The following is a 22,260-nucleotide window of genomic DNA, read 5'->3' as shown; positions in this document are numbered from 1 at the left end:
TTGCATTCTTGTGCCATGTTATAGAAAAATCACGCTTTAGAAACAGCACTTAAAGTTTTGGTGCTGTAATCATGTTACAGTCAACACACATTTTAAAAGTTCACACTTTAGAAACAGCATCCCCAATTTGTCAATCGTGTTTCTGCGAATTTGTGTTGACGAAGCGTGTGTTATAACAGAACGACCTGTATTACCACATTCAGAATTCAACTTGCCTTAACACTAGTTATCTGCAGTTTCACGTCTCAGCTGAATGGAAAATATAATTCCCTTCTGGTCACTGCTTATGCCAGTGCCCATGTGAAGGTATGTAATTGTGGCTGTCTCTTCTTTCTTCGTCCTTGGGAGCTTACTTCCACCCAGGCTTTATTCATCAATCCATGTTGAGGTTACAAACTCAACTTCTGGGAAATGCTCATTGAAGGGTAATTATGGATGGGCAATAAATGCATGCAATGAAATTACACCACATTGTCTCAATGACTAAAAACATCTCCATCATTTCTCCAATGCTATGGAGTAGCAGGAAACACATTCACAAATTGTTTCAATCACTGGGATCCACTACAAAAATGATGATTAAACCTTTCTGGCTATCATCCAATCCACAGGATGTTACAATCATCAACTGACTTTTCATTCAAAGATAGAATTTTCTTCAAAACCATTTCTATAAATTAGGAAACTAATTTGTAAAATCTCAATTGCATCCATCGTTTAATGCATTTGTGCTGATTTAAATCTATTTTAGATTTATCGATCTTTATGCAGACAAACTCCCCTGGGGCTCAGCAGGAAGATCTAAGAAAGACTCTTGGTTTTAATATGCAAATAAACTCTTTTGATCAGTGCCCTATGTGTACAAGACAGTAAATTTTAGTCTTGAACACATCACTAGCTGTTTCCAGTTCAGTATCTTACTTTAACAATAACATTTAGAGTAATAGAGTCATAAAGCATAGAAACAGATGCTTCAAAGAAAGAACAAAGAACAAAGAAAATTTACATCCCAGGAACAGGCCCTTCGGCCCTCCAAGCCTGAGCTGATCCAAATCCACTGTCTAAACCTATTGACCAGTTCAAAAGCAGCTGTATTCCTCTGCTCTTCACCTACTCATGCACTCTCCAAACACACTTTAAATGAATCTACCGTGCCTGCCTCTACCATCTCTGCTGGCAAAGCATTCCAGGCATCTACCAATCTACCACCCTCTGTGTAAAGTATTTTCCGCATTATCCCTCTTAAACTTGTCGCCACCTCCTTGAATGCATGACCTCTCATTATTGAAACCCTCAGCCTGGGATAAAGCTTATCTCTATCCACCCTATCTATACCCTTCATGATTTTGTAGACCTCAATCAGGTCCCCCCTCAATCTCCTTTTTTCCTATTGAAAACAATCCTACCCTATTCAACCTCTCTTCATAGTTAGCACCTTCCGTACCAGACAACATTCTCGTAAACCTTCTCTGCACCCTCTCCAAAGCATCCACATTCTTTCGGAAAGGCAGTGACCAGAACCGTACATAATATTATAAATGCGGGCGAACCAAAGTCTTGTACAATTTTAACATGCCTTGCCAGCTCTTATACTCAATACCCCGTCCGATGAAGGCAAGCATACCATATACCTTCTTGACCACTCTATCCACCTGTGCAGTCACCTTCAGGGTACAATGGACCTGAACTCCCAGATCACTCTACCCATCAACATCTCCCAAGGTTCTTCCATTTCCAGTTCGCTCTAGAATTAGACGTTCCCAAATGCATCACCTCACATTTGCCCAGATTGAACTCCAACTGCCACTTCTCCACCCAACTCTCCAGTCTATCTATATTCTCCTGTATTCTTTGACAGTCCCCTATGCTTTTTGCTACTCCACCAATCTTCATGTCATCTGCAAATCTTTAGTTCAACTCACCCATGCCAACCAAGTTTCCCAAACTAAACTGATCCCACTTGCCTGCATTTGTCCTGTGTCCCTCTAAAACTTTCCTATTCATGTACCAGTCCAAATGTCCTTTAAATATTGTAATTGTACTTGCATCTACCGTTTCCTCTGGCAGTTCATTCCAAATATGAACCACACTCTGTGAAAAAGATGCCCCTCAGTTCACTTTTAAATGATTTCCCCCTCACCTTAAAAATATGTCCCCAAGTTTTGAACTCAATCACCCTAGGGAAAAGACCTTTCCTATTCACCTTATCTATGGCCCTCAATGATTCTATAAACCTCTGTAAGGTTACCCCTCAACCTCTTATGCTACAATGAAAAAGCCTATCCTTATAACTCAAACTCTCCAGTCCCAGCAACATCCTGGGTAAATCTTTTCTGCACCCTTTTCAATTTAATAATATCCTTCCTGTAGCAGGGCAACCAGGACTGTACAGAGTATCCACAAGTGACCACACTAATGTCCTGGACAACCTCAACATGACATCCCAACCATTAGAATTTAATTAAATGAAAACATGAACAGGAAGAGTTAAGACAAGGTTGTTTTATTCCTCATGAAATATGGGCCAGTATTTATGACCCATCCCTAATTGTACCGACAAAGGTGAACTGTCTTTTGAACCATTGCAGTCATTTGGGTTTGTGGACACCACTGTGATAATAGGAAAGGTGTTCCAAGATTTTGACCCAGCAACATTGAGAGCGCTGAGATCTAAAGAGGTTTGTTTTCTTTGCTAATTTATGAGTTATAGGTGTCATTGGCTGAGCCAGCACTTATTGCCCTTGAGAAGGTGGTGGTGAGCTGCCTTCTTGGACCACTGTATTCCATGTGCTGTGAGTAGACTCACAATGCCCTTGGGGAGGAAATGCCAGGATTTTGACCCAGTGACACTGTACAACCCTGTCACGGTAACTGCAGCAAGACTTGTCAGAGTGTCGACATGGATACTGCCATTACATGTGGGGACAGTACATGGTGGGCGCACCATGTACACCGCAGGTACTCATGTGACTCGGCCAACGTTGTCTATCTCAAAAGCTGCTGTCAATATACCCGAGGCATGGTACATTGGGGAGACAAAGCAGATGCTATGACAACAGATGAATGGACACCATGCAACAATCACCAGACAGTGGTGTTCACTCCCAGTCGGGAAACACTTCACTGGTCAGGGACATTTGGCCTTGGACCTTCACGTGACCATCCTCCAAGGTGAACTTCAGACAGGCAACAACGCAAAATGGACGAGCAGAGGCAGATAGCTCATTTGGTACACACACACACACACACACACACACTTTACCAAGCTTGCACACACTCTCTCACATGCACTCACACTCATACGTGCACACTAACATACACACACACTCACTCTGTCCCTCTCTTCTGCGTGCACATGTTTATGGGGTGAACTTATCTTTGCAGAATTATATTTGCATATGCATTCTATTTTGCTCAAACAATACATAACCTATAGACAGTCAATCCATGTAACATCCTGTAAATTGCACTTTAGAAATAGAACCAGTCTGAATCAAGATTGGGATACAGAGAGATTTTAACCTCACACCTTTAATGCATTTTCTGAGCTGAGATGGCACGTTTTGTTATAAAACATGAAATTATCATGAGAATGTGACTTAAAAGAAGTTCTGCGATTGACATATTAAAGAACCGAAACTGGCAAATCCATGCTAAAAGATGAAAGACTTAATCTAGGTTTGTTCAACATATGATTTCAGCTGCATGACACTGTAATCCTTTGCTATAAATTCTATGTCTTATGATCCTACTTCACAACCACCTGATGAAGGAGCAGAGCTCCGAAAACCCGTGCTTCCAAATAAACCTGTTGGACTATAACCTGGTGTTGTGAGATTTTTAACTTTGTCCACCCAGTCCAACACCAGCTCTTCCAAACCATCCTCCTGAGTCAAAATCTTGAATGTTCCTTCTTAACAGCATTGTAGGTCAACTTACAGTCCAAGGACTGCAATAGATCTCGGTGGCTCAGATGGGCAGCACGGTGGCTCAGTGGTTAGCACTGCTGTCTCATAGCACCAGGGACCCAGGTTCGATTCCATCCTAGGGTGACAGTCTGTGTGGAGTTTGCACGTTCTCCCCATGTCTGCTTGGGTTTCCTCCGGGTACACTGGTTTCCTCCCACAGTCCAAAGATGTGCAGATCAGGTGGATTGGCCATGGTAAATTGCTCATAGTGTTAGGGAATGTTAGTGTTAGTCAGAGGGAAATAGATCTAGTTGGGCCAAAGCACCTGTAGGGAATCTAATCTAAAGATCAAGAAGGCACATCCATTATATCAACCCAAAAGTAGTTAAGTTTTATGAATTAATGAGTCAAGCCAAGTGATGAGCAAATCCCATGGATTAACTTCTTCAGAAGTTCTCATCTCTACCCAAACTGGTTTTACATCCTGATCTTTTGACATTCAATATGTTTAACACTCTTGGATTTGAACACTCTGATCTGATCATCATTTCCCTATCTTGACTATCATATAGTTCCCCATGGTAAACTAATGGAGAAAGTGAACTCACATGGTGTGCAGGGTGTTCTAGCTAGGTGGGTAAAGAACTGGTTGAGCAGGAGGAGACAGAGAGTAGTAGTTGAAGGGAGTTTCTCGAAATGGAGAAAGGTGACCAGTGGTGTTCCACAGTGATCAGTATTGGGGCCACTATTGTTTTAATATACATAAATGATCTGGAAGAGGGCACTGTTGGTTTGATCAGTAAGTTTGCAGATGACATGAAGATCGGTGGAGAAGCAGAAAGCATAGAAGACTATCAAAGAATACAGGAGAATAGAGATAGACTAGAGAGTTGGGCGGAGAAGTGGCAGATGGAGTTCAATATGGACAAATGCGAGGTGATGCCTTTTGGAAGGTCTAATTCTAAAGCGAACTATACTGTAAATGGAAGAGCCTTGGGAAAAGTTGATGAGCAGAGAGATCTGGGAGTGCAGGTCCATTGTGGTGACTGCTCAGGTGGATAGAGTAGTCAAGAAGACATATAGTATGCTTGCCTTCATCGGACGGGGTATTGAGTATAAGAGCTGGCAAGTCATGTTAAAATTGTACACGACATTGGTTCGGCCACATTTAGAGTGTTGTGTTTGGTTCTGGTCACCATATTACCAAAAGGATGTGGATACTTTGGAGAGGGTGCAGAGAAGGTTTACGAGGATGTTGCCTGGTATGGAAGGTGCTAGCTATGAAGAGAGGTTGAGTAGGGTAGGTTTGTTTTTATTAGAAAAAAGGGGATTGAGGAAGGACCTGATTGAGGTTTACAAAATCATGAAGGGTATAGACACGGTGGATAGAGATAAGCTTTTTCCCAGGGTGAAGGATTCAATAACGGGAGGTCACATGCTCAAGGTGAGAGGTGAAAAGCTTAAGGGGGATACATGCGGTAAGTACTTCACACAGAGGGTGGTGGGTGCCTGGAACGCATTGCCAGCAGAGATAGTAGAGGCATGCACAGTAGATTCAATTAAGGTGCATCTGGACAGATGCATGAGTAGGTGGGGAGCAGAGGGATATAGATCCTTAGGAATTGGGCGATAGGTTTAGACAGGGGATTTGGATCGGCACAGGCTTGGAGGGCCGAAGGGCCTGTTCCTGTAAATTTTCTTTGTTCTTTATACTATGACCATGCTCATTAATTTTATTTTCTCTATTTCATTCATAGAGTTTTCCTAAACCTGATCCCTCTGCCCACTATTTAGTTTAAAACCTGTCCACTGACCCACTTGTACAGAAGGTGTGAACGGTTCATGTTTAAGCTGGGGTGATGACTTCTTTGTACATTAAAAACTTGTCAACACTGTCTAACTATACTTACTCAGAAATAGCATGTATAAAAAGCATTAAATAAACATTTATAAACTGCCTGTAACATTAAAAAGTGCTTTCAAGAGAGAAGAAATCAACAAAAATTGAACAGCGAGTCAAAGAAATTAATAAATGTTGCAGCCAGGAACAGGAAGGAGCTATTTAGCCTATCAAGCACAATCTGCCAATTATTGTGATCATGGCTAATCCAAAGGTGATACTGGCAGAACTGAACAATAGCTTTTACTATTTTCTGAGTACTGGAATTCTTCATCTCAAGATCTACAAAGAGACAAGCAAAAAAAAACGAACAGATTTAGTGAGTCAGTGACAATGGTAAACTGCCGCATTTGCTTGTGGTGATATTAGTTCCATTGTGTCAATGTCTGGCTGTGCTCAAATTTCATCAACTGAAGTTCTTTGGATCAAACCTATCAAAAACATTAAAGGGAACGGCTGAAAACAGCCTGATGAAATGAATGGTTTTAGTCTTGGGTACCCTCATTACATTAAAAAACAGTTTAAACATTGAATTAAACTAACCTTTGATTTTTGAGGTTAATATCTTATAAATAAAATTGATTTGAGTTTCTGTTAATTTCCTATTTTCAGCAATTGTTAGCCTCTCAAATCAGGTTTATCCACAACTGACATGAACACTGCCTTAAAACATTTTAATTATTGCCAATAGAATGAAACGTTATGTTTTCACTCCTTTTTTGACTGTAACCTTTTAACATTCTAGGTTTTCTGCTCAATTCCATTTTAAACTTATTTATGGAGTCAGCTTCTATGAACTTGCTGAGTAAAAACTGTCCAAATTCCGATAAACTTCTAGGTGCAGATGTTTCTCCTAAACATGTAATTGTTGTATGTCAGATGCATGGCAGAGAGTATAAACCATTCAGCTCAACCAAAAAATGCAGATTTTTCGAAATCATTATGACATGCGGCATTGATGGCTAGGCCAGCATTTATTGTCCATCCCGAGCTGTCCTTCACAAAGTCAGAAGTCACGTGATACCAGGTTGTGGTCATAGAATCATAGTCATAGAGATGTACAGCATGGAAACAGACCTTTCAGTCCAAACCGTCCATGCTGACCAGATATCCCAACCCAATCTAGTCCCACCTGCCAGCACCCACAAGCTTTCAGAGCGCTGCTCCTTCATCGGGCAGTTGATAGGCTTCGGGGAGTTATTCACTACAAGACCCCTCACCTCTGAACTGCTCCTGTAGCCAATGTATTTATATGACTAGTCAGTAGTGACCACCAGGATGTTAATAGTGGAATATTCTGTGGTGGTAATGTGATTGAATATTAAGAGGCGATGGACAGATATTTTCTTGTTGGACATGGTAATTGCCTGACATTTGTATGGTATAAATGTTACTGGATATTGTCCAGGTCTTGCTGCATTTGGACATGGACTGCTTCATAGAACATTAAACCTAGAACATAGAACAATACAGCACATAACAGGCCCTTTGGCCCTTGATGTTTTGCCGACCTGTGAACTAATCTAAGCCCATTCCCCTGCACTATCCCATCATCATCGATGTGCTTGTCCAAGGATTGTGTCAATCTCCCTAATGTGGCTGAGTTAACTACATTGGCAGGCAGAGCATTCCATGCCCTTACCACTCTCTGAATGAAGAACCTGCCTCTGACATCTGTCTCAAATCTAACTCCCCTCAATTTGTAGCTATGCCCCCTTGTACTAGCTGACATCATCATCCTAGGAAAAAAGATTTCCACTGTCTACCCTATCTAATCCTCTTACCATCTTGTATGTCTCTATCAAATCCCTTCTTAGCCTTCTTCTTTCCAATGAGAACAGACCCAAGTCCCTCAGCCTTTCCTCATAAGACCTTCCCTCCAGACCAGGCAACATCCTGGTAAATCTCCTCTGCACCTTTTTCAATGCTTCCACATCCTTCCTGTAACGGGGTGACCAGAACTTGCAGACAATATTCTAAGTGCGGCCATACTAGCGTTTTGTCCTTTCGTAGCATGACATCACGGCTCCAGAACCCAATCCCTCTGCTAATGAAACTTGACACACAGTATGCCTTCTTAACAGCACTATCAACCTGGGTGACAACTTTCAGAGATCTATGTACATGGATTCCAAGATCCCTCTGCACATCCACACTACCATGAATCTTTCCATTGACCCAGTATTCTGCTTTCCTGTTTTTCTTCCCAAAGTGAATCACCTCACATTTAGCTGCATTGAACTCCATTTGCCACCTCTCAGCCCAATCCTGCAGTTTATCCAAGTTTCCCTGCAACCTGCAACATTCTTCCACACTGTCCACTACTCCACTGACTTTAGTGTCATCTGCAAATTTACTAACCCATCCACCTATGCCTGCGTCTAAGTCATTTATAAAAATGACAAACAGCAGTGGTCCCAAAACAGATCCTTGTGGCACACCATGAGTAACTGGACTCCAGGCTGAATATTATCCATCAACCACCTCGCGCTGCCTTCTTTCAGAAAGCCAGTTTCTAATCCAAACTGCTGAATCCCCCTCAATTCCATGCCTCTGCATTTTCTCCAACAGCCTACCATGTGGAACCTTAGCAAAGGCTTTACTGAAGTCCATGTACATCACGTCAACTGCCCTACCCTCATCCACATGCTTGGTCACCTTCTCAAAAAACTCAATGAGGTTTGTGAGACACGACCTGCCCTTGACGAAACCATGTTGACTATCTGAAATCACATTGTTGCTTGCTTGATGATTATGAATCTTATCTCTTATAATCTTTTCCAAAACCTTTCCCACAACAGAAGTAAGGCTCACTGGTCTATAATTACCTGGGTTATCTCTACTGCCCTTCTTGAACAAAGCACAATATTTGCAATCCTCCAGTCCTCTGTTACTAAACCTGTAGACAATGATGACTCAAAGATTAAAACCAAAGGCTCCAATACCTCCTCCCTAGCTTCCCAGAGAATTATCTTAATGAAAGATCTAAACCGTGGAACCTGCAACATCCATTCCTCACCCTACTCTGTCCATGTCTCTGAAATGCCCGCAACATCGAAGTCCCAGGTACCTATCCATGCTGCAAGCTCACCTACCTTACTCCGGATACTTTTGGTGTTGAAGTAGACACACTTCAAACCAGCTTGCTGTCTGCCAGCACATTTCTGTGACTGTGAAATCCTGTCCATGCCCTCCCTACTCTCATCCTCCTGTGCACTGAAACTATACCTCTGATTCTCATCCCCCTGCTGAGCTAGTTTAAACCAACCTGAATAGCACTAGCAAATTTCCCACCCGGGATATTATTACCCCTCTGGTTCAAGTGAAGACCCTCTGGTTCAGCACCTGAGGAGTCACAAATGGCGCTAAGCATCACGCAAACATCAATGAACATCCCCACTTCTGGCCTTATGATGGAGGGAATGTCATTGATGAAGCAGCTGAAGATGGTTGAGTGCAAGGTACCAGCCAGAGAAAGTCCTGAGGAGATGTCCTGGAGCTGAGATGACTGATCTCTCACAGCCCCAGATTCCCCCAATTTTCATTGATTCCAGTTTTTCTGGGTTCTTGATACCACACTCAGTCAAATGTGACCTTGTTGTTAATGGCTGACACTCTCTCCTCCCCTCTGGAATTCAGCTCTATTGTCCATGTTTGAACCAAGGCTGTACTGAGGTCAGGAGCTGAGTGGCCCTGGTGGAACCCAAATTGGGAGTCACTGAGCAGGTTATTGCTGAGCAAATGCTGTTTGACAGCACTGTTGATGACACCATCCATCACTTTCCTAATAATCAAGAGTATAATGATGGGGTTCTTATTGGTTAAGTTAGATTTGTGCTGATTTTTGTGGGCAGGACATACCTGGGCAATTTTTGACATTTCCAGATAGACGCTAGTCTTGCAGTTTTAATGGAACAGCTTGGCTAGGGGAGCAGCAATTTCTGGAGCACAAGTTTTCAGTGTTATTGCTGGAACATTGTCAGAACTCATAATAGTTCAGCACGGTGGCTAAGTGGTTAGCACTATTACCTCCCAGTGCCAGGGACCTGGGTTTGATTCCTGCCTCAGGTGACTGTCTGTATGGAGTTTGCTCATTCTCGTTGTGTCTGTGTAGATTTCCTCCCACAGTCCAAAGATATGCAGGTTAGGTGAATTAGGCTGTGCTAAATTGCCCATTGTGTTAGGTGCATGAGTCAGGGGTAAATATAGGGTTGGGGAATGTCTGGGTGGGTTACTCTTTGGAGGGTCAGTGTGGACTTGTTGGGCCAAATGGCCTGTTTCCACACTGTTGGGAATCTAATCATAATTTTTGCAGCATCTATTACTTTTAGCCATTTCTTGATATCAGGTGGAGTGAATCAAATTGGCTGAAGCCTGGTATCTGTAACGCTGGGGACCTGTCGGGGAGACTAAGATGGACCATTGTTGCAAATGCTTCAGTCTTATATTTTGTACTGAACTGCTGTACTCCCTAACAGCTGAGGATGGGAATATTTGAGAAGCTTGTTCCTACTCTGAGTTGTTGAATTGCCCACCACCATTCATGACTGGATGTGGCAGTACTGTAAAGTTTATGTCTAATTATCTGGTTATGAAGTCGCTTAGCTCTGCCTATTACTTGCTGTATAGTTTTCAAGTCACCTACATTTTTCTAGATGCACCTTACTATTAGTTGTGCCTGGTGCTGCTCTTAGAGTGCCCTCTGGCACTATTCATTGAACCAGGGTTGTCTGCTGACTTCATGATAATGGTTGAGTAGGGAATATGTTGGGCCATTAGGTTGCAGATTGACTAGAATTATGATTCTGCTGCTTTGATGATCCACAGTGCTATGGATGTCCAAGTCTTAAGTTGCAAGATCTGTTTGAAGTCTCTCTTTAGGGCAGAACATAGACTTTGTACGGTTTTAGTGCCACGCAACACAATGGAGAGTATTCTCAATGCGAAGGTGGAACTTGGTCTCCACAAGAATTGTGTGGTGGTCACTCTTACTAATACTGTCATGGACAAATGCATCTGCAGCCAGCAGGCTGGTAAGGATGAGGTCAAGTATATTTTTTCCTCTGCTTGGTCCCCTCACCACCAGTCTAGCAGCAAAGTCCTTGAGGACCTGACCAGCTCATTCAGTAGTGCTGCTACAGCCAGTTCTACTATAGCCCCTGTTTCTTCAATGCACATTGACTATAACACAATTGAACAACTTAGATCGTTATTTGTAGAACACAAGTTTTCCTTCCCTGTATTGGCTATAATGCAGTTCCGGTAGCATTGGTTTAAATGTTACTAATACGAGATTTTCTGATAATAAGGGATCACATGGGAACGGCACTATTGTGTTATATCAGAACAGACTGTACTGAGCTACTCTTGGTGGTGGACACTGAAATCCCCCATCCAGAGTGCATTCTGCATCCCTCATCCAGAATAGGGATAGGTGAGGAGAAATTTCTTCACCCAAGGATTGCTACACCTATGGACTTCTGCTGCAGAAACCAGATGAGACCAAAACATTGAAAGGGGATTTACTTCAGCCCAGTGGAGTTTAATTTTCTCCACTCATGTTCTTCCTAATAAAGCTTGAAAATTTCCTTCGGTAATGTTTGAGGACAAATCTGAATAATTGAATATTCGTATTGATACTGCCCTTAAGGACACCACTTCACCTTTTTATGTTTTTAGTAAAATTTTAAAGGTTGCAGCTGCTTCTGACACACAATTTCAGGTTTTAATGGAACCATCACTCTGGTGTCCACTTCTATTCTTAGCCATTTGTCATTCAGTAAAGAAGTAACCTATTATTGGTTGGTGTTATCAGCAATGGTCAGTATGTGTAATAATATCCTCTTTAGACTGAGAGAGTGGACATTTCTCATGCCTCTTCCGTACCGTGTAGATTTTCTTCCCACTAATCAGTTTCTGTACTTTTGCTGTGTGTATTTCATATTTCTTCCTCAAACACCCCTATTTAATGTGCCATTTTTAGCTGCAGTTTCTGCATACATCTTTCTTATAGCAGTAATTTGCTGATGTGTGACCTTTTTCTCCACACAAATGTTAGTTTTGAGTCTACTTTGGTATTCTTCTCAGAGCCATCGTTTTGTTAACTCTCATGGTCAAGCTTAGCTGTTGAGCTTCCTTAGCTGCTAGTTCCTTTGGAACTGCTATTTCCAGCACCTTCCTTAAGGTAATCTCTTACTGAGGGCAGAGAGGAGCAAGAGTTCCTAGAGTGTATTCAGGAGAATGTTCTACAGCATGTTTCCAGTTCAAAAAGAAAAAGGAACTGCGAGTTTGGATGATGTGAGCCAATTAGATTGAGTGTCAGTGGGGGAACATTTAGTCCTCATTATATCATAAGGTTTAGACCAACAACAGGAAAACAGGCATCACAATCCAGAGTACAAATAATGAAATGGGGGAAAGCCAACTTCAAGATATTTAGAATGGATCTTGACAGAATAAAGGTTGAGTGCTTGGTAGGAAAAGTGGTAAATAAAAGGCTACCTTCAAAAAGGACTTATTTCTGGATAAATCAAGGTATATTCCTACAAAAGGGAAAGATAGGCCATAAAAAGCCGGAGTTCTCAGGATGGGAACATGGAATTTGCTATACAAACAATTTAGTCATGAATTTATTGATGGATCAAATGACTTACTTTTGCTCCTTATTCATATGTTTGTGAAAGTGATAGAAATTAAAGTGAAAAAGAACAAAATGCCTTTATATCAGATGTCAGGTAAAAAATTCAGCTGAGGACCAGCCTGAACATGGAAGGTTCAGAGGGTTGGGGAAAAAGCAAATAAGAAGTAAACTGAGCATATGATTAAAGACAGGCAGCGTACTGGCTAACTTATGGAGCTTTCTTTTGTAAAAAGATAGCAGAAAGCATTGATAGAGGTATTACTGTTGATGAGGTGTTCGTGGACTTACAGAAGGTATTTAATACAATGCCACAGAGAGACTTGATTAAAATTATAGCTTATGGAATAAAAGGGACAGTGGCAACAAGGATACAAAGTGCCTATGTGAAAGAAGGCAGGGACGATTATTGGGGACTTTTTTATTTCCAGAGGTTATGTGGTGCAGTTCCTTTGGAGTCAGTGTTGAGACCTCTGCTTTTTCTGTTATGCAATAATGATTGATACCTTTATGTATGGGGCACAGTTTCAAATAAGTAGGAGAATCAAAATTTGGAATCATTGTGGACTGTGAGGAGGATCGTCTTGAAGTTTAGAACTTCAAAAGGATAGTGAGTGCATGGACATGTGGTAGATGAAGTTCAAAGTGGATAAATGTGAAATGAAAAAGTATGGAGATACTATTGAAAATCAAGGGTATAGCTATCATTACTGTGGGCAGCCCAGTGGCTCAGTGGTTAGCACTGCTGCCTCACAGCGCCGGAGACCCAGGTTCAGTTCCAGCCTCAGGCGATTGTCTGTGTGGAGTTTGCACATTCTCCCCCTGTGTCTGTGTAGGTTTCCTCCAGGTGCTCCAGTTTCCTCCCACAGCTCAAAGATGTGCAGGGTAGGTGAATTGGCTCAGGGACGTTAGTCAGGGGTAAATGTAGAGCAGTAGGGGACTGAGTCTAGGTGGGTTGCTCTTCAGAGAATCAGTGTTGGGCTGAAGGGCCTGTTTCCACACTGTAGAAATTCTGAGTACAAGAGCAGAGGGACATAGTTGCATACATACACTAGTCATTGAATATGGTAGGTTGAGAGTATGGTTCATTAACCAGACTATTCCACGGCCTTTAATAATAGCACCATAGAGTACCCAGGCAAGGAGGTTATCCTGAAAAATGAGAGAGAGTAGCTTAGCTTCACTTGGAGGATTGCATCCAGACTCAGAGATTACATTTGAGGAAGGAATGCAAATGTATTGAACAAAGTGCAGGAGAGGTTCATAAGAATTTCAGATTTAAAATAGATTGGAGAAGCTGAGATTAATCCTCGTGGAGAAGAGTGGGCTGAGAGGAAATCACATCAAAATGTCAAAAATCATGACTAGTCCAAACTGTCAATAAACTGTTCCCATTAGCGAAAGGATCTAGAATAAATGGACACAAGTTTAAGTTGATTAGCAGAAGGAGCAATGACAACATTGAAGGAAAATGTTTTGCACAACACAAGTGGTTAGGATCTGGACTGCACTGTCTGAGTGTGTGGAGGCAGGTTCTCTCAAGTAGAAGAAAGTGAGGACTGCAGATGCTGGAGAGTCAAAAGCACAGCAGGTCAGGCAGCATCCAACGAGCAGGAGCATCGATGTTTCAAGTGTAAACCCTTCATCAGGAATATCACTCGAGTGTTGAGAGACTGGAATATACTATCTGAGAGTGTGGGAGAGGTAGATGCACTTGAGCAGTGAGGGTCTGGAATGTACTATCTGAGGGTGTGGGGGAAGCAGGATCACTTGAATGGTTAGGGTCTGGAGTGTACTGTCTGAGAGCGTGCTGAACATATATATGTGGGTGTGATTCTTTGTATTTAATTTGGACATACAGAAAAACCCTAAAAGGTTATAAGGTGTTGCGATGGGTAACTGTAATATTGCAAAAAAGAATATCAACGGTTGTTTGAAATGATTGGGAAATAAGTACAACACTGTATGATGAGCCCCACATCCATGTATAAGTTTAAATAAACCAGTGTTAGAATAACCTCAGGTTTTATTGCTGATTCAAACAGGAGGGCAGCCCACTTCCCTGCTGCTTCATGGATGCCCAGTTGTGAGTGCTTGGTTTGTTTGAACTCTGTCCCATTTAGCACAGTGATAGTGGTACACAATATGATGGAGGATATTCTCAATGTGAAGGTTGGACTTCGATTACACAAAGACTGTGCAGTGGTCACTTTTACTGATACACTCAGGGATAGATGATATAGCAGCAGCCAGACTAAGAAGAATGATGTCAAGTATGTTTTTCCCTCGTGTTGGTTCACTCATCACTTGCTACAGACCTAGTGTAGCAGCTATGTCTTTTAGGACTTGACCAGCTCAATCAGTAGTGCTGCTGATAGTTTCCCTTGGTGGAGCACATTGAAATCTTCACACACACATCCCCCCCCCACCCCAATCTGTATTATTGCTGCCCCCAGTTCTTCCTCTAAATGTTGTTCAATATCGGGTAGCACAGAGTCATCAGCCAATGTAAGATAGTACTTGGTAATCAGCAGGTGGTTTCCTTTCTCATGTTTAACCTGATGCCATGAGACTTCATGACATCCAAAGACAATGTTGAGGACTCCCAGGGCAACTGTCACCCAATTGTATACCACTGTGCTGCCACCTCCACTGGGTCTGTCCTGACAATGTGGCAGGACATATCCGGGGATAACAATGATGTCTGGAACATTGTCTGTCGGCTATAACTCTATCAACATGACTGTGCCAGGCTCCTGCTTGACAACTCTCTGAAGTGAACTATTTGCACAAACCCTGATTATTGTGGTGTCTTTATTTCAAGCCCATGTCATTTCCTTGCATTTTCTTTGTCTCCAGCTCCATTATGGGGCTGACAATCTACTCCCTCTGTTATCTTCTTGGCTATTTCTATCTCCATTCAAATAGACTTGACATCTTGATCTTTTGAATCAAGTTTATTTCTCAATATTGTACTGATCTTATCTTTTATTCACAGAGCTAGCCCATCTCCTCTTCCTTTCTTGCAGGGAACAGTTGCCTTCTACATACAAGTGAGGAGATCAGCTCCTGTGGTTCAGAGAAGTAAACAGCACTTCTCACATACTTGCAACTCAATTCAGTGAATGTTTGCTCTTAAAATGAAAATGTTCCTCTTTATGAACCAAACCTTAAACAGATCATTGTTCACAGCAAACTTGCCAGCCTTCAGGACTACATCAACCGCAACACCATACAACCCTGTCAGGGCAGCCCATGCAAGACATGTCAGAGCATCGACATCGATACGATCATTACACATGAAGACATCATCCACCATGTATGTGACAGTGTATGATATAGACTCACTCACACGCACACATACACTCTCTCAAACACACACTCTCTCTCAAACAAATATGCACTCACACTCATGCACACTGTCTCAGATGCATAGACTCCCTCACACTCTCACACATTCTCTCAAACACACTAACACACACTTTCTGTCTGTCTGTCTGTCTCTCTCTCTCTCTCTCTCTGTCACATATACACACACACGCACGTGCACACACATATAACTTGGGGGGGGGTGAATTTCCATTTGCAGATTTGTGTTTGCAGATACATTCTATTTTGTTCAAAAAGCACACAATTTGTAGGCAATCAGTCAATGTGACATTTTATAAACTCCTACTTTGGAAATAAAACCAGTCTGACTCCAGGTGAAAATACAGACAGACTCCAAACAAGACCTCATGCGTCAAATACATTGTCTGCACAGAGGTGTCACCTCCTTTATATTGAATGCATCTTAAATTATCTCGGGCAGTGACTTGAAATAAATTCTGGGATTTGCATATTAATCAATTAAAACCTGCTCCTCTATTCTCACTGATAAAAGATTTAAGAGTCATCAATTTGTTTGCATGAGTCATATGACCCTTTGATCTTTTCCTTATACATTCTGTGTCGAAGGTCTTCCTCTCTCACTAGCACCTGATGAAGGAGCAGCCCTCCAAAAGCTTGTGTTTTCAAATAAACCTGTTGGACTATAGCTTGGTGTGATTTTGGACCTCTACCTGAAAGCAATGCACTGAGGTAACGAAGGATAAAGTACCAAATGGACATGAGATATTATAGTGTTAAGGTTATTATAGTGTTAATATTATAGTGTTAAGGTTATAGAAGTTATTGCTCAATCCTTCATACAAATTGATTTAAAATTAGGAGGTAACTAATAATGGTAAAATAACATCTGCTGTAAAAGCTGCATGGATTAACATGATACATGTTTTATAATGATGATTACATTTCCTGGTTTGTTTCTAACAGATCTCCAATTATTTTATTTACTGGGCAAATGAGCCTAATATTTTCACAAAATATAAATGCATTCTTTGACAGCACTAACAGGCACTTCAGGTTACACAATGTCTGATTATTCTTTTATGTTGATGGCCAGTACAATGGGTGTTCTGAAAGTGGGACTTTTTATGAGAAAATGTTAGAAAATAATGTAATTATTTTTGCCTTTTCTGAAAACTGTTGTATAAAAATTTTTGTATAACAAATGTTTCAAAGTCAACAAGCAGTTTTCTGGTTTTTGCCACTTCAGAATTTGAGAATACATCAAGTTTTAGGAAAGGAAAATTCACCCTAGGAATCCATCAATGAGGAATTTATTTGCTGAATTGTGTGTTATGGCCCAGCATCTGATTAAAATAAGAAATTGCAACCATTTATTTTGATGGATTTTGTGTTCTGTGCTATAAAAAATGTTAAAAAAAATTGTCCAGTAATTGAACTGATGAAACAAGATACATATTTTCATTTCAACAATGTTTGTATATTTTAGGTCCAGGAATGGCTGTGTTTGACCTGCCAAACACAACGAGCACTAAGTGGACAACTTGGAAACCTTGGGAAAATGCCACCCCCCCATCCAATCTCATCAAAACCGAAGCAAACTGTTCCTGCTCAGCCTGGACCCAAGCAATCTCAGAAAGATCCATCTTCTGCAGGTTCTTCAAAACCTTCAGCAGACCAACCAACTGTTCCTCAGACAAAAGAAATGCAGCCAGAAAAGGTAAGCCTTATGACAACTGCTCAAAAAGATGCAGAAACAAAAGAGATGGCAGTAAAACCCGCTGCCAAACCAATAGAAGCTCCAACTGTGGTCAAACAGGAGACATCTTTGGATCAGGATTTGAAAGTTACAAAACAAATCACAAAACAGAAGTTTGCAACAGATGAAGATCAGAATCTTCCAGCAGAGCCAGTGGCAAAAGAAGATGCTGTTAAAGATGCTGTTAAAGTGGAAGAAACTGCTGCACCAAAGAAACTAGAGCCAGTAATTGAAAAAGAGGAAACAACAATAAAGGTGATGAAGTCTGAAGAGGCAACATCTGATTCAGCTGTTCAAAAACAGCCATCTGAAGTTATAAAGGTGCAGACTGAGCAGCTAAAAACACCTGATTTAGCACAGACTGACAAAGAAAAGGTTACAATGGTGAGTAAACATCTTACTTCTGTTAATTTCCTATTATTACCAAGAATTCACTGAATCATAGACACCCTCCTGTATGAAAAGAAACCATTGGCCATTGAGTCCACACAGATCGCCCAAAGAGTATTCCACCTCAACACCCGTCCTACCACAAAAACCCAACACTTGCTATGGCTAATCTACCTAGCCTGCACATCCCTTGTCTATGGGAAGAAATTGGAGCACCCAGAGAAACCCACAAAGGCATGGGCAGAGCCTTCAAACTGCACACAGACAGTTGCCTGAAGCTGGAATTGAAGCCAGCTACTTGGTGCAGTGAGGCAGTAGTGCCATAGAGTCAGAGAGATGTACAGCACAGAAACAGACCCTTCAGTCCAACTTGTCCATGCCTACGAGATATCCTAAATAAGGAGAAAGTGCAGACTGCAGATGCTAGAGATGAAAATGTGTTGCTGGTTAAAGCGCAGCAGGTCAGGCAGCATCCAAGGAACAGGAAATTTGCCGTTTCAGGCAAAAGCCCTTCATCAGATTCCTGATGAAGGGCTTTTGCCCGAAACGTCGAATTTCCTGTTCCTTGGATGCTTCCTGACCTGCTGCGCTTTAACCAGCAACACATTTTCAGCTCTGATCTCCAGCATCTGCAGACCTCACTTTTTACTTGCAGAAGCTAGAGATCAGAGTTGAGAGTGTGGTGCTGGAAAAGCACAGAGGTCAGGCAGCATCCAAGGAGCAGAAGAATTGATGTTTTGGGCAAGAGCTGATGAAGGGCTCTTGCCCGAAATGTCAATTTTCCTGCTCCTTGGATGCTCCCTGAATTGCTGTGCTTTTCCAGCATACACTCTCGACTCAGGTATCCTAAATAAATCTAGTCCCATTTGCCAGCTACTTCCTACTTCCTATTTGCCTTCCTATTCATATGCCCATCCAGATGCCTTTTAAGTGTTGTAAATTGTACCAACTCCATCACTTCCCCTGGCGGCTCATTCCATACACGCACTACCCTCTGCATGAAAAAGTGGTCCTTTATGTCACTTTCAAATCGTTCCCCTCACGTTAGACCTATGCCTTCTAGTTCGGGACTCCCCTAACCCAGGGAAAAGACCTTGACTGTTTATCCTATCCATGCCCCTTATGATCTTGTAAACCTCTATAAGGTCACCTTTCAGCCTCCGAAGCTCCATGGAAATCAACTTCAGCCTATTCAGCCTCTTCCCAGAGCTCAAACCCTCCAATCCTGGCAACATCTTGTAAATCTCTTCTGAACTCTTTCAGGTTTCACAACATCCTTTTTTAAGGAGGGAGACTAGAATTGCCCACAATATTCCAAAAATGGGCTAACCAATGTCCTGTACAGTCGCAACATGACCTCCCAACTCTTAGACAGTTTTATGTAATTTCTCCAAATTGAGTAGAAATTGGCATTTGGGTATAATTTTGCACAATGCTGACCAGTTCTACCTGTCCCAAATCTGGACTTGTACCATTTGATTAGGACGTAACTTCAGGTGAAGGAAATGTTGATCCTTAGCAGCCCTGTGGCTGACAGCTGGAGACAAGCCATTTCTTAAAATCTTTTCATGGAACCCCCAAGGCAGACTAACTCATTATTATCACCTGCCTCACAGCATGTTCTCAAAACATCTCCAGGGGCACTGCTCAAGCTTACTCCACAGTCTTCTCAGCTGAACAATCCCAAAAATTCACCACTGTCTGAGTCAAGGAATTCCTCCTCATCTCAGTCCTAAATCATTTGTCACTTATTCTGGACTTTTTCTCCTGATGTTAAATACTCCAGCCAAGGGAATACATCCTTCCTGTATCTGTGCTGTCAATCCCTCAAAGCATTTTCTAAGGTTCAAATAAGTCACATTATTATTCTAAACTATGGAGAAGACAAGCCCAGTTTCCTCAATCACTCCTTAGAGACTCCCACCTTCCCAAGAAACAGTCATCACAGGAGTCATTCCCTCCTCCCACCCTCAATGGCAGATTTATCCTTCTTTAGGTAAAGAAACCAAAACTGAATACAACAGCCCTGGTGCAATCTCTCTACAATTCCAGGAACACGTTTACAGTCTTCTGCTCAAACCTCTTTCTTAAAGCTAACATACCATTTAAAAGTAGGGGCCCTTGTGGCACAGTAGTAATGTCCTTGCCTGTAGACCAGGAGGCCCAGATTCATATCCCTGTTTCTCCAGAGTCGTAGAGTCTTAGCGATGGACAGATTTGAAACCCTTGGTCCAACTCGGCTATGCCACTCAGATATCCTAAATTAATCTCATCCCATTTGCAAGCATTTGGCCCATATCCTTCTAAACCCTCCCTTATCATATACCCGTCCAGATGCCTCTTAAATGTTGTAATTATACCAATCTCCACCACTTCCTCTGGCAGCTTATTCAACACATGCACCACCCTCTGTGTGAAACTGTTGCCCATTTGGTCCCTTTTAAATCTTTCCCCTCTCACCTTAAACCTATGCTGTCTATTTTGAGCTCCCCAGCTTTGGGAAAAGACCTTGACTATTTACCCTATCCATTTCCCTCGTGATTTTATAAAGCTCTATAAGATTCCCCCCTCAGCCTCTGGCATTCCAAGGAAGATAGCCCCAATCTAGTCAGCCTCTCCCTATATTTCAACCCAGCAGCATACTTGAATAATAACATCTTTGAACAGGTTGATTACAAACTGCTTGAGAAACTCATTAGGTCTAATAGCATTTGAGGAGAGAAAAACAGAATTAACCTTTTGAGTCTGACTCTTAGTTCCAACATTCTATTTGCCTTCTTAATTAATTTCCAGACCTACATTTTAGCTTTCGTGGGCTTATGAACAAGGGCATTCAGGTTCTTTTGAGTATCAACACTTCTCCGACAATTTAAGAAATACAGGGAGTTTGTTTTTCATATCAGGTGGATACTTCCACATATTTCTGTGTTATAACCCACCTGCCATCATCTTGCACTCTCAGTTAGCCTATTTAAATCCCCTCATCAGGTCTTTGCATGTTCCTCACTACTCACATTCCCACCTCATTTTGTGCCATCAATAAACTCAGAAGTCTAACATTCGGTTCGTACATCCACATCGTTGACCTGGATTGGGCAGAGAAAATGTCTTTGATCCTTGTCTCCGTGAGCTATCTGTCACATTCTGCTGGACATGACTTGCCAGTTTTGTCAACAGAGCTCGGTTTTTCTGCTCATTGTGAAAGATTTCAGTTGAGACTAATTACCCTTTATTGCTTATGATGGTAAATGATCATTTTAAGGTTCACTTTGTTATAGAAAAGCTCACTGTTCAGGCAATATTTGAGAGTGAAACCAGCAGAGGGCAGAAGATGAAGGTGATTAGCTGCACAGGTAGCAGCTGACAGTGATATCTGCAACAGTTCAAGTGAGATGCAGAAAATTAATAACAGCTCTGAGAGTTGGAAGCAGGAAAATAAGGGTCAGCGAAGTCTTCAAGTAGAATTGGGTGTGGAGTGTAATTAAATATAGATCGAAGGATTGTGCAATATCAAAGTAAAGTTGAAAACCAGGTTATAGTCCAACAGGTTTAATTGGAAGCACTAGCTTTCGGAGCGTCGCTCCTTCATCAGGTGGTAGTAGAGGGCTTAATCCTAACACACAGAATTTATAGCAAAAATTTACAGTGTGATGTAACTGAAATTATACATTGAAAAATTGATTGTTAAGTCTTTCATCTGTTTGAATACCGTGTTCGCTTCACTTCTTTCATGTCACAAAATCACAAAACCTTTTTTTAAAAGTTGCATTCTCAGGTTAGCTGTAAACAATGGTGATAGCTAGACAATATGTTGAAGGTGTTAGCCCCCTGTGTTCTCTGTCTATGCCATGATGTTTAGATTGATTCTAATCTAAAAGTGAGATAGCGGAGTTTGACATGAATTCATGCAGTTTTTGAGCTCAGAGTTTTACATGAATGGATGCAGTTTTTGAGCAAAGTACAATGTAACCCTGCAAGGTCAAATTCACCCCATAAAATATATATGTGCATGTGGGTCTTTGTATGTGTGTGTCTGTCTGGATTGGGGGTTGTGAGTGTGAGAAAGTGTATGCGTGTGTGTGGAATGAGAGTAGAGTGTCTTAAGTCTGTGAGGAGGTGCATGTGTGAGTGTGGGAGTGTGTGTGTGACGTAAGAGTGTGTGTGGGTGTCTGCACGCGCATCCGTGTATAAGAGTGCCTCTGTGTGTGTGTTTTTTTATTTGCGTGTGCGCTTGTGCGTGTGTGTGTAGGAGTGTCTAACCTGCAATATGACATGAACCCAAGGTCCTGGTTGAGGCCCTCCCTATGGGTACCGACCT

The 22,260-nt window shown here is 41.8% G+C and overlaps 1 protein-coding gene across 1 annotated transcript in view; it reads left to right on the top strand.

Moving 5' to 3' along the window:
• The window catches only part of pcloa (piccolo presynaptic cytomatrix protein a), a 577,994-nt gene that overhangs the window by 244,353 nt on the left and 311,381 nt on the right, over nt 1-22,260 (top strand). The window contains exon 5 of the mRNA XM_060842523.1: nt 17,283-17,936. Within this exon, the coding sequence (XP_060698506.1) occupies nt 17,283-17,936 (654 nt within the window). The remainder of the gene's footprint in view (nt 1-17,282; nt 17,937-22,260) is intronic.

Source organism: Hemiscyllium ocellatum, chromosome 23 (assembly GCF_020745735.1).
Source record: "Hemiscyllium ocellatum isolate sHemOce1 chromosome 23, sHemOce1.pat.X.cur, whole genome shotgun sequence".
Taxonomy (NCBI): domain Eukaryota; kingdom Metazoa; phylum Chordata; class Chondrichthyes; order Orectolobiformes; family Hemiscylliidae; genus Hemiscyllium; species Hemiscyllium ocellatum.
The sequence above is the reverse complement of the archived record's forward strand: the minus strand, read 5'-3'. Positions and strand labels throughout refer to the sequence as shown.